The sequence below is a fragment of the Atractosteus spatula genome, chromosome 5 (assembly GCF_055471065.1).
Source record: "Atractosteus spatula isolate fAtrSpa1 chromosome 5, fAtrSpa1.hap1, whole genome shotgun sequence".
In the NCBI taxonomy this organism is placed as follows: domain Eukaryota; kingdom Metazoa; phylum Chordata; class Actinopteri; order Semionotiformes; family Lepisosteidae; genus Atractosteus; species Atractosteus spatula.
Window position 1 is genome coordinate 64,722,002 of NC_142710.1, and position 12,040 is coordinate 64,734,041.

General features: G+C 48.8%; 1 protein-coding gene across 1 annotated transcript in view; it reads left to right on the top strand.

The window, feature by feature from the left end:
- Positions 1-3,054: 3,054 nt before the first annotated feature.
- Positions 3,055-12,040, top strand: part of cacna2d2a (calcium voltage-gated channel auxiliary subunit alpha2delta 2a) — a 252,724-nt gene continuing 243,738 nt past the window's right edge. The window contains exon 1 of the mRNA XM_088915597.1: positions 3,055-3,511. Within this exon, the coding sequence (XP_088771723.1) occupies positions 3,396-3,511 (116 nt within the window). The 5' untranslated portion in view covers positions 3,055-3,395. The remainder of the gene's footprint in view (positions 3,512-12,040) is intronic.

The window sequence follows — 12,040 nt, forward strand, 5'->3', positions numbered from 1 at the left end:
TAATAGTAATAGATCATTCTTTAAAATGCCACACAGGTGCCTATTGAACACTTGCAGCCAGTTGTGCACATTACAGTCTGTTGCTCTCCCTGCTGACTAATGCATTACTAGGCGCCGCAGAACGTACAGATCCCGAAATCCCACCCTGCTCGTCACTCAGTTCGCTCGGATCTTGCAGAGCGAGTTGACATCTTCTCCTCACTTGTTCGATAGCAGGTTATTTGAGTCATCAATACATTATTTTAAATAAAAAGTGGGATATGTGAGTCAGCAGGAGAGAGAGAGGGAGGAAATATATGCCTCTTTTATAATGACTCACAGCTACATTACTAATCCAAACTTCTAATAAATGAATTAGTTAATACTGGAATGCTGTTAGTTCCAATGCATTTTAGATTTTTTTGTTTTGAGGGAGCAAGGGGTATTTTTAGATCGAGGTTAAAGGGCACCTCTTCAAACGCGTTTAAGCACGATGCCCCATTGCCTTAAAGAGCGCTCCAGCTGCCCGCTGCTCCACGGCGGGGTTAACAACCAGTCCTGACGCGTGGAACAGGCACGCTGTTGTTGAGTGCGTCTCTTCCCCCCACCCCTGGACTCCTCCAGTCTGCAGCTCTCCCGGTGTTACTGGAGCGTTTCAATTTGCAGCCAGAAGCGCGTGTTGGCGACCCTGAAGTTCCGGTGCAACGTGCGTTCTGCCGGTTTTTTTTTTTTTGGTGCCCGAAATTGGTTGAGAGGGAAGAGCCTGCTGTAGTGGAAGTTTTTTTTTTCCTTCCCAGATCCGGGGAATTAACACACGGTTCGTATCTCCGCGGTATCATTTCCATCCATAAATTACATCCCGCGAATCCCAGCCCCCTTTTCCTTCCCCGTGCAAGTCGAGAGGCTAATTAGCAGTAAAACAATGGAGCCGGCTAAGCTGATTGTTAATGGCAGTCACAAGGGCTTTACTTCAGTCACACTCTAGGTGTGGAAACACATTGCGGCTTAATTTGCTTTCCCTTCATGTTTTAACTGGCAGCGAAGCAGGTTTTCCGCTGCTTTGATTGACGGACCGTTCTTCTCCTGCAGCACAGCGCTGGTATTTCGGAGCACATTCCTACTGTAACAGAGGCCCTACGCGTCTTCAGCTAATCGATACGGTGCCAAGGGCGTGAGAAGAGGGGCGGCACGCAGAGAAGGGGGGGAGGGGGGGCATTGCTGGGGACCATGTGTCATAGCGCGAGCTGGTACAGGTCGGGAAACGCGATTGGGAAAAAGGGAGAGCGTGGCAAGAGTCGACTTTTCCTAACATAACATAACTTTATTGGCCCTTTACAATTTCTTGCATTAGGAATTCATCTTTTCGTATACCCCAGCTTGCTCTCCATGAGACACAGACAGAGAGAGAAGCCTGGGGTCAGAGCGCAGGGTCAGCCATTGGACAGCACCCCGAAGCAGCTGGGGTGAAGGGCCTTGCTCAGGGGCCCAACGGACTAGGATTCCTCTGCTGGCTGTAGGATTTGAACCTGCAACCTTCCAATCACAAGCGCAGATCCTGAGCCACAGAGCCACCGCTCCACCCCTGTGACTCGAGTCGAACATTTCTGTATAGAAGGTTCCTAGTGGGCAAAAGATGTAGCATATACGTCTATTAAACGCATACCTTAGACGTATAAATGTGGTCCGTAATACGTCTAGAATGAAATCCCTAATATACGTATATCGTTATACAGTACGTCAATTATACATCTATGATCATATGTCCATTATACATAAATGGTTAGAGTTCTATCATACGGATAACTTTAGAGGACTATTATACATATATGGTTAGAGGTCTATTATACATCAAAGATAGGTTTTATAGGTGTAGGAACGAGTAAATCAAGCCAATGATTAATTACGACACGAGTCGACCAACTTAATTTTTTCTCAGGCGTAAAAATTCCATTATTGAACTTCAACGTCTGGTCCCCTAAAGCATAACGTTAGAAATGACAGATTTTCATACCATCTTTCTTTGTATTCGTCGTCATCACTGTGTCAGGCTTTTTTTAAAAAAAAAATCACTCTGCATTTCAAAAGACAGCCTAAATAAAAAGACAATCTCAGCTGGTACATCCCTGGGGACTTTTGGTAATTAAGTTCATCTTCTTTTTCAATAATAAGAATCTTTATTTTATCAAGCGTCTTTCGTGATACATCACAGATAAGCGGATTTCTGACCAGCAAGAGGGTGGAATCCTGGTCGGCAAGAGTCGTAGTGACCGAGAAAAACTACTGTATGTGAAATAGTCTGTTTTTCAAAAACGTAGTTTACAAAAGTTTCTGATTCCACCTCACGCAACTGAAGTAATTGTAGACAATAAAAACCGCCAGTATGGTCTTGCTACTGGTTATTCCCACTGACTGCTCATTTAACACAAGTTGATCTTCAGTTAACAGTAATAGTTTTCCTCCAGTCTTTTAAAGTGTCAATCTCACTTGAGGTATGGTGTGTGACTTTCGTTAACTGATTAACTAATTAAAAACAATTCACAAGTCTGTCCCTAGGTAAGGTATTAAAATGTATACAAATATACCAACGTACTACGTAATGAATCAATAGACGATATTTTTTAAATATGTATTTTCATTTTCAAAAATGAAAAGTGAAGCGGTTAGATTAAAAATCAATGTATTTTTCTACATCGTGTGATTCGGTACTTTCCACACACACACACATACACACAAAAAAAACACCACTATATTATTTATGAAAGAAAATGCTGCACGTTTTTGTAGTTCCGAGTTGACAAACGCTTTCGTGTTCATTTCGATTTGTGGTACTTTTTTTTTTCTTATCCGGCAGATGTTGCCACGCGTTATCTCCCACACACGACGCGCGGCTCCTGCAAAAAGTCTGGAAAACTGGAACCGAAACACCGCCTTATTACTGAGCCCTGCGCGCTCTCCTGGGATCGGGACGGGAGCGCGCACACGGGTAACGGGACGGCAAGGGGAGGGGGGGTGGCCCTAACGCGCGCCCCCGTCGGACGTGTATGAATATTTGAGTGGATGTATCGGTTTGTGTTCGCTCAGTGCGTTTGTTACAGTGGGGAGAGAGGGAGGGAGAGAGAGAGAGCGGAGACGGCGAGCGAGAGAGCAGAGGCACAGAACCGGCGGCGGCGGCAGCATCAATGCATCTGTGTATCTTAACATCGCACCGCCTGTCTACAGCTGCCACTCCACCCCACAAAATCCCCTTCTGAGGTCTCACAGCGAGGGGGAAACCTCGGGGATCTTCCTCGTCTCCCGGCGCAGGAGAAGCAGCACACCGCTTCTGTTTGGGTTGGCTGGCAAAAGAGAGAATTCCTGCACTACAGTTACATTTACAACCCCCCCCCCCTCTCCGTTTCTTGAATTTTTAATGGAAAATGGCGATCTGCGCTCAGTCCTGCAGCATCTTCTGCTTCGTCTCCGTCCCAACTGTCCTGATTTTCAGCGTCTCCTCGCCGGGAGCGGAGAGCTTCATCTTCCCGCAGCAGTACACGTAAGTACAGCCACCCCGCGGCGGAGGCGCTGGACGGGGCCGGGCCGGGGAGCCGCAGGCGGGAAGTGGGGCAGGTGTCTGCGGGCTGCGCCGTTCGCGGTGGTGGGATGGAGCGGGCTGACACTGTTAACACCGCTGCTTAAAAACTGGGACCTCGTCTCTCTCTCTCCCTCTCTCTTTCTCGCAAGCTCGCTCGCTCGGCGGGGCTCTCTGCTCCTTGAGATGTGCCTGTTCTTTCGGCTCGAGTTTGCTTTTTTTTTTCTCCACTGACTCTGTACCGGCTTGTCTCTGAAGGGGACGGTTCGTGACAGTCTCTGCCTGACCAGGGTCCGAGCAACTCGCTCATTCCCCCCCCTTGTCGGAGTGCTGTAGCCGTGACAGCCGCCGCCGCCGCCGCCGCGGAGTTGCAGTCGAACAGCTATTTTGTTTTTGTTTGGGGTTTTTTTTTAAAAAAAAACCACACAAAAAGGCTGACTTTAAACGTGTTGCTGGTTCTGGCGTTCTCCTTTTCCGTGCGCTTGCAAGCGCCAGGAGGAGCAGGGACGCTGTAGCCCCGTGCGGCGTGGTAGTCGCCCGGCGCACACTCTTCTGGAGACGGGGGCTGGTGTATGAGACGGCACTAGATGGGCACTACACTGAGGTCTTTGCCCCCCCGAATGCAGCACTTTTAAAACGGACTTATTCAAGGGCCCGATGCAGTGCCCTGAACCTCCAGTCAGAACCTTGTTTCATGTTTGTGACCCCTGCTGGATTGTTTCTCAACAAAGCGCGACGCGACGGAGGTGTTTCGCCGGAGCGGCGGCAGGATGGAGCGCGGGCGACAGCTCCCATTCCCTTCACGTGCCCGTTCAGCACACTTCTCCGGTGTCTGCTCGCACTCGGCCTTTATTTCAGGAATGAGCCGCTCTTGCGTTGTCAAATGGCATATTTAAAAATCGGGCTCCGCAGTGCACACGCCTGCAGCAGGCCGTCTGATCCCCAGGAGCCCCCGTCTTAACGGGCCACAAGTGTTGGTTGTTGATGTCGGTTGCTTTTCGGGGTGAAGCGTGTGAGCTTTTGTGACATTTTAGGACGTTTCGCCCGGGCTGTTGAAAACGCAGTTCCCCCCCCGAAAAATCCCCACGTGTAGCCTTTCTCGGCCCGCGTTTACTTCATTTTAAATTCGAATTTCGTGTAGCGCGTTTCAGGCTGCAAATCGTTTATTTTCCCCTCACGAAGACGGTACGCATTCGCCAAAACGGCCGTAGTTTAATTCTCCGTTATTCGTTAAAGACGGTGTGTAGAGTACTAATGCCTTAATCCCGAAGAACACTTAATTACTGCCTGGCGTGGCCAGGGTCTCGTTCGAAGATGCAGTCTTGTTTTAACGACGTGGGTTCATTTCGGTGTGTCCTGTCGCACTGAAAAGGCGGTCATGAGTTAGTGCCGCCGATATCGTTTAAATTATATTTGATGCTGAGATGGGTGGTTTTCCACCGTGAGATTTTGATAGTAGTTCGACGCCATCTCCGTTATCAGATGGATATTACACAGCCGTATATATATATAGTCATATATATAAACACACACACACACGCACGAATGTACATTTTCTGGTTTGACAGCTATTGAACTCTACCAAGAGCGCAGTTTCAGTCCGCGCGTGAAGGTGGGCGCGGGCGGCGGTCCCAACTTAGGCAGCCGCTCTCGCGCATCCTCCGTCAGCCCCCCCCCCCGGCACGCGCCGTCGCCTTTCCGGGAGACCTCTGCTTTTCTACATCATTTTTTTATTTGTTTTTTTTTAAAAAAAAAAACCCCGATAAACCCCGCAAACATCACCCAGGTCCAATGCAAATATTTAAATATTTACGTCAGTTATCCCTCTCGTTGTTTTGTGTTTTGTTTTGGAGGTTTTTAAGAAACGTTTCAGCGTCTTTTCTTAATTTTAAAAACAAAAAACCGTGCACAATAACGTCGGCTTCCCACTTTCGGAAAAGAAAGCCGGGGTCCCCGATGAAGAAAGTCTGTGCTGTGTAAATCATTCAAAACGATTAACTGTTTTAGAGAGTTAGGGTCTTTTGTCACCTTCCATACACACAGGAGTGAAAAACATCAGACGGTGACTATTAGGATACTTATTTTATTACAACAGTACGTTTTTTTTCTTTGCATTTTCGAACTTTATAAACGCTGTGTGTGTGTTTTTAATTGATCCCTGTCCGCTGTTTCGGATTAAGCACGGCGATGACACGAGAGGCCCTAAAATTGTTTGCCATTTGCCGCAGGCATTGCCTTTTTCTGGGGTGGGGGGGGGGGGGGGGGTTATGCAATATTTATTTTAATTCGCGTGATGGAAGACGTTTTCGCATCACGGAAACGCTATCAAACGTCATCCCCGCGCCGGACAGCTCAACACTTGCGGGGTCGTTATGTTGGTTTAGAATAACAGTGTGTGTGTGTGTGTGGGGGGGGGAAATAAAATACTCCGCCTGTAATTGTAATGAGAAATCTTGGCGGTCACGAGAGCGCCGCTGGGGCAGGCTGCAAATTTCTTTCTGGTTTTCTGCTCGCACCGAACAGTCCACCAACTCCTCCTCCTCCTCCTCCTCTCTCGAACACAAACGAAGTGGTATTTGGACTGTTTGAAAAGGCCCCTGCAATGACGGTCAACCCACTCGGGCGACGTGCCGACATAAATCTTTGGCATAAAAACACGGACGAGCGACACCGACGAGGGTGAGCGTCTTTCTGTCTGTCTGTTTGTTTGTTTGTTTGTTTGGGGTGTTTGTTTGTTTTTAAACTGGAACACAGACCTTTCAAGTACGTTGTAATAGAGTTTGCGGAGGCAGTGCCTGTCCTGTCGTGACCCCGGCACGTAAACTCTATAAAGGCGTTTTCGGCACCTCGCTAAGATCGTGATTGTCACCGACTGGCCAGGAGAGGGAGATCAGGCATTTTTAGGGACCCCCCCAAAATAAGCCCATGAAACAAGCACTCAGTCGGGGGGCTCGAATCCCAGAGAGGAAAAGCATCTGTTTTCCGGGTTCCGGGAAGCCGGGGCCGGGTGGAAAGGGCCGTCTCGGGCCCAACCCGCCCGCGCACACCGCCGAGCGCGTTCCTGCAGCGCCGGGGGGGGGGGGGCACGCACTAGCACGAGCACGTCATCACGCGTCCCGCGCGATTTGGAACCTTCTGAAGCGCCCGTGCCACGCTCCTCCCAGTGTACTGGTGGAAAACACCAAAACAAACTCGCGTCGTATACTATATATAATACACACACACACACACACACTGCCTTTGTGCATCTGGTGGTGGGTGAGTGTACCCCCATTTTAATGCAACCCATCCCACACAAGCTGCTGGAAATGCTGAGTGCAGTTGATGAGGGGTGACCCATCCCCTGCTCTGCCCTGCCCTGCCCTGCCCTGCCCTGCCACCCGCAATTCTGCAGACGGTACAGGTCTGCCAGTAAGAGGCGGTCTACTCCAGACCACCCCAGCGGGTTCCTCTCCATTACATGAGCTAGGTATTCGGATAAGCCAAGTCGAATGACCCGCCCTGGTCTTCGTGTTCCGGCCCAACCCATCCTTGCACTAAACCAGAGTTCCCCAGTCAGGCAGACAGATCCTGCAGCAGGGAAGTCAGTCACCAGGCTTTGCTGCACACAAACCGCCTGTGATCCACTGAGAGCAATCCGCGATCACCTGCGATCAACGAAGTGGGCAGTTTGTCAAATCGGGTGTTTTAGAAACTGTAGTAAAAAAATCTGGGAGCTTGTATGCCTTCTACTACCAGGGCTCATTCAGTTGAACAAACTACCAGCTTAATTGACCGATAACATTCGAATGTTCCCAATCTGTGGAAGAAGGTGACCTGAGGTGACCTATCAATCCTACAGGATGGGGGTTCTCCAGGACACAGATTGGAGCTCCCCGATCTGGACCATCAAGCTCCTTCTAGTTGTTGGAGCAATTCTAGTGTTGAGTGCTGCTGCTGATGCTGGAGAGTGTAATCACCCCCATTGGCAGTCGGTGACCCCTCCTGTGACAGCCCCTTCCAGGAAGTGGCGCTCATGCTGACCTCGGAATGATCCGGCTTGGCCTGCAGCGCGGTGCTATAGAGGCTTCGTTTCAATCTTAACGCTAACTTTAAGCACACTCTGGGCCGCGGAAGAGGAGAGTCATCACTGTGCTGTCGTCCTTAATTGATCGGCTTTTGTGCTCCTCATTGTTCTCCAAAGATCTGGATTGCTAATTAAAATAAACTGAATTGTTGGGGCAACACAGTATACACGGATGTTAAACGAACTCTGCGATGTTAATTGCACACTGTTTTACAGACCAAAAACGGGGAAAAACGATCAGTTAAATAATCCCCTAGTGGAAAAAGGAGCATTTTTAACACATTTTTCAACATAGCATAGAAGAATTCTAACGTGCATAATGGCTAGAGAGACTGGTGCAAGCCAAGCCAAGAGAAAAATTAATAAAGAAGTTGCATATAGTTGCCTGGAGATACCTTGAATCTGGAAACTATATACAGTACTGTATATATATAGAAAAACCTGTATATCTGAAAAAATCTTGTTCTAAGGCGAGTTAAAAATTGCTTAATGACTTGTTTGGTTTCTTCTCACCTAACCTAACCTAAGTTGTACTTAGCTGTACTGACAACATTCAGAATTGTTTTAATAGCAGAAACCACTAGCGGGGGCTTTGAATAAATTGCTGATAATCAAGTCACTCGTGCAGAGGAAGTCTTGGTTGTGTCTGGGGTGTCTGAGACTTTTGCACGGCAGAACGTGAGTGGAATGGAATGGAGTGGAATGGTTTTCAGAGTCCACAAAGGCAGACCTGTCCTGTATGTCAAATAAGCAAAAAAACTAAGAGCTCAAATTTATTACAGAAGCACCCACAAAAACCTCTTTAGCTGCATGACTATAGGAGTATACAACAGGAGTCTTAGGGTGAAACATTTTTTTTCAGTTTTCCTTTGTGAAAGGACACAAGCACAACAAAAAAGCCAAAATGACACAGTAGAATTATAAATCTCTTCTGAAGGCAGCGAGCAGCATGCTGACAGCAATTTCTTTTTTTGAGTGAGATGAAAATAAGAGGGCATTGTTCACAGACTCCAGTCCCAGCGATACGGACGCGAGTGACGTGGAATCTGGAGGAGTCTCACTGGGCTGTACTTGCCGCTCGTCAGAGCCTTGTAGCCACTAGGAGGCTCAGATCTCCCTCAGAGCACTGTGACCTTTTGATGTGAGAGCACAGCTACTCTCAGCGACGCAGGAAGAAACTGTGGCAAAATGGTGACTTAACTACCGGCAAAGTCCCGAAATACATTTTCAATTAAGCTGTTTTGCAACCAGTTATTAAACCCGGGGAGTCACTTTTCTAATTTGATGTCCAGGCACACGCAGCTCATAAAGACCCCCGCGGAGCTGCGTGAGGGCTTGTGCTTTTGGCTGGGTGCATCGGTGCATTTGCAAGACAGCCCAGCTGGATCGGGCCTCTGACGGTTCCCCTGGGTCCCGAGTCCATTAGGAAACAGCGCGGTGCTGCTTGAGAGGCGTCACCAGACGAAGAGTGCACCAGGGAAAGTTTTTTCAAGTGGGAGCCATGTTGTTGAAGTCCGTTCTCTGGCTTCTCCCGAGAAACGCCTGGATGAGATCCCGGGATCAATTAACGGCTAATTCCCAAGCGGCACAACTGAACCTGAATGGCCGCCTCTCGTCTGTAATTTTTCTTGGGTTCTTGAGTGCATTTGCATTTTCTACTCCTCGTTCTCCTTCGTACAGAGAAAACATTCATTTCTTTTTTTTTCCTGTTCATTTTTCAGATATCCTTACATATGCTAATGATATATTGATATCTAATATCTTGCATTGCATAAGAGCCTGGAATTACTTTTCTTAAAAGGTAGTGGCATTAGCACTCGATCTCAATGCTAATGCATGCTTAAATAATTCAAAGTTACTAATAATATTTAATAGCTGTTCCCCACGGACTAATTAAGGTCTTGAGGGCCCTCGTGTCCAGCTATCGCTTGAACTTCACATGCAGGTTATTTTGCAAGCTTCGGAAATGGCAACATTCTGCAGTTCAGTCGTGTCCCCTTCTTCCGTGCGTGAGTCTGAATTGCGTGTCTCTTGGGCTCCGTTGGTGTCCGATAGGATTGGGATCTGGGGGTGTTCTGGCCAGGGATTGCGGTGGACCTCTGCCTGGTGCTCCTGGAGTCAGCCGTACTCAGCTGGTCACTGTCTGTTCTGTGTAATCCAGGCCCTGTTTATCTACATCCTGTGCCCTAATTGACCGGGCTGGGGGTCCTAATATCCTGGCCGTAGGGTGTAGTGTCTGTCACTGAGTATCGATTAGCTCATTAGTGAGCAGTGTGGAAAACTGGGAAGGGGAGTAAATGATGACTCAGGCTTAACGGCGAGATCACATTTGCTGTGTCCATTGTTCCAGTCCTGTGTCTTTGTGTGACGAAACCACACAGGTTTCCCAAATGGAGCGCGATGACCAAGAGTCACAGCAGTGGGAAAACAGCAGCTTCTCCCTCCTGGTAAAACAGGAAGGCAGCCGCAGTCAAAGGCAGAGGGCGAGTGGAGCAGAAGGGCATGTAACTGGGCCAGGCGGCCCAGATTAGCCTCTCGTTCCTGACTCTTAATTACGTGTGAGTGGGAATAAGTGGGATTTGTTCCAGGGTAATGGAATTGGACAGCCTGCTACTGTTGCTGATTACAGCAAATCCCGCAGGAGGAGAGGGGAGATCAAAGTGATAGCTAAATATGCTGGGGGTGGGGTGAGGTAGGAGAGTGGTAGTATAGTGCTACTGTTATACCCCATCAGGAACACACCCATCCATCATCAGAGAGCCGGTGAGGGAGGCGGTGACGTGGCACAGTGGCTAGCACTGCTGCCTCGCAGAGCTGGGGCTCTGGGTTCAATTCCAGACCTGGGGTGCTGTCTGTGTGTCTGTATGTTCTCCCTGTGTTGGTGTGGGTTTCCTCTGGGTGCTCTGGTTTCCTCCCACAGTGCAAAGACATGCTGGTGGGGTAATTGGCTTCTAGAGAAACCTCATTGGTTTCTGGGAAAGTTGGCCCCGATGACAGTGTGTGTTTTGTGTCTGCCCTGCCATGGGCTGGCGTCCCGTCCAGGGTGTAACCCCGCCTTGTACCCTTTGCTTTTTCGGGATAGACTCCGGCTCCCCCCCTGACCATGAATTGGAGAAAGCAGTTGGAAAATGCATGGATGGTGAGGGTGGTGGCAAACTGGAGCCCATCCTGGAATAACAGGGTGTAATAAAGTGAACAGTGGAAGTCATTCTGTGACACATCAGACACTCGCCATTCACACGCGCCCCACGCACGTCTTTAAGTGTGCTTGTAGGGACTGCTGGCCTGTGTCTTGCACCCTGGGCCTTCTGGGCTAAACTCCAGCTGGCTGTGACTGTCCTTGCGGTGATGAATGGTGGGAAGTGCAGCAGACAGGTCTGGCACAACAAGAACGGGACATACAGCAGGCGAACATGAAGTGTAACTGGAGAGACTGTATGGCTCCACAATTCCCAGAACACTCTGGGGCAGAAAACTGGTTTTAGGTCTTAGGTGTTTTCCTTACGCTGGAAAAAATTAAGTAATTTATTAAATAATTAATTAATTAAAGTTACTGACATGTAACTGCAGCGTACCACAATGAGCTCCTTCAATTTCCCGTTTTACTGAAGAAGCAGCCGAGTGGCGCTTTCCTGACGCGGTCGGAAGAGAAATCGCTAATTGGCAAGTTTTCACAAAAAAATAATCATTGCGGAAAGCAGTGATCTCAATAAATATTGGGCTTTTCCCCAGTCACAGGTCTGTTGTGAGTGTCTCGGTATTTGTTTTTAACTCCTCGCCGGAAAGGGCCGCACTAGCAGAGCGCTGGCCTCATCTTGCACGTTCATGGAGGCCTGACCACACCTACGGCAGGACAGCACGGTAGAACTTCTGAAGTAGACGCTGTTTTGTTTTTCCTGCTCCTCCCCCACACTCCACATTCCGTGCTTAATCTTTGGAAGCGGGCGTTTTTCCACTGGTGTGGAAGCGGTGAGCTCAGGCATCAGCTGAGCAGGAGCTCAGGGCCTCGTTCCACACCCTCAGCGTGCAGGATCGGCCGCGGTCAGCGGGTAGGAAGCGGAGAGGAGAGGCTTTTGGAGACGGGACCAGAATGTCGAGCAGCCCCATGAGTGGGGGCGCGGTGGCGGGGAGGGGGGTGGTGTTTGGTCCCCTAGAAGACGGCAAGAGTCCTTGCACTGCACATAGCAATCTCTCCTCCCTGTCTTAAGCGTGCTTTTAAATCCTCCAAATTCAGCTCGGTGTTTTTACAAACAGCACAGTGTTTTTACAGACCGTGTTTTTAAGATTATTTTTTTTAATTGCAGATTTCATGCTTTATGTGTGTGTGCGTGTGCATGTAAGTAGTGGACCAGAAAGATAAGGAGCATTTTTTTGCTTGGGGACAGAGGCTTTGTCACTGGCAATTAACATCAACACGCTCTGCACCA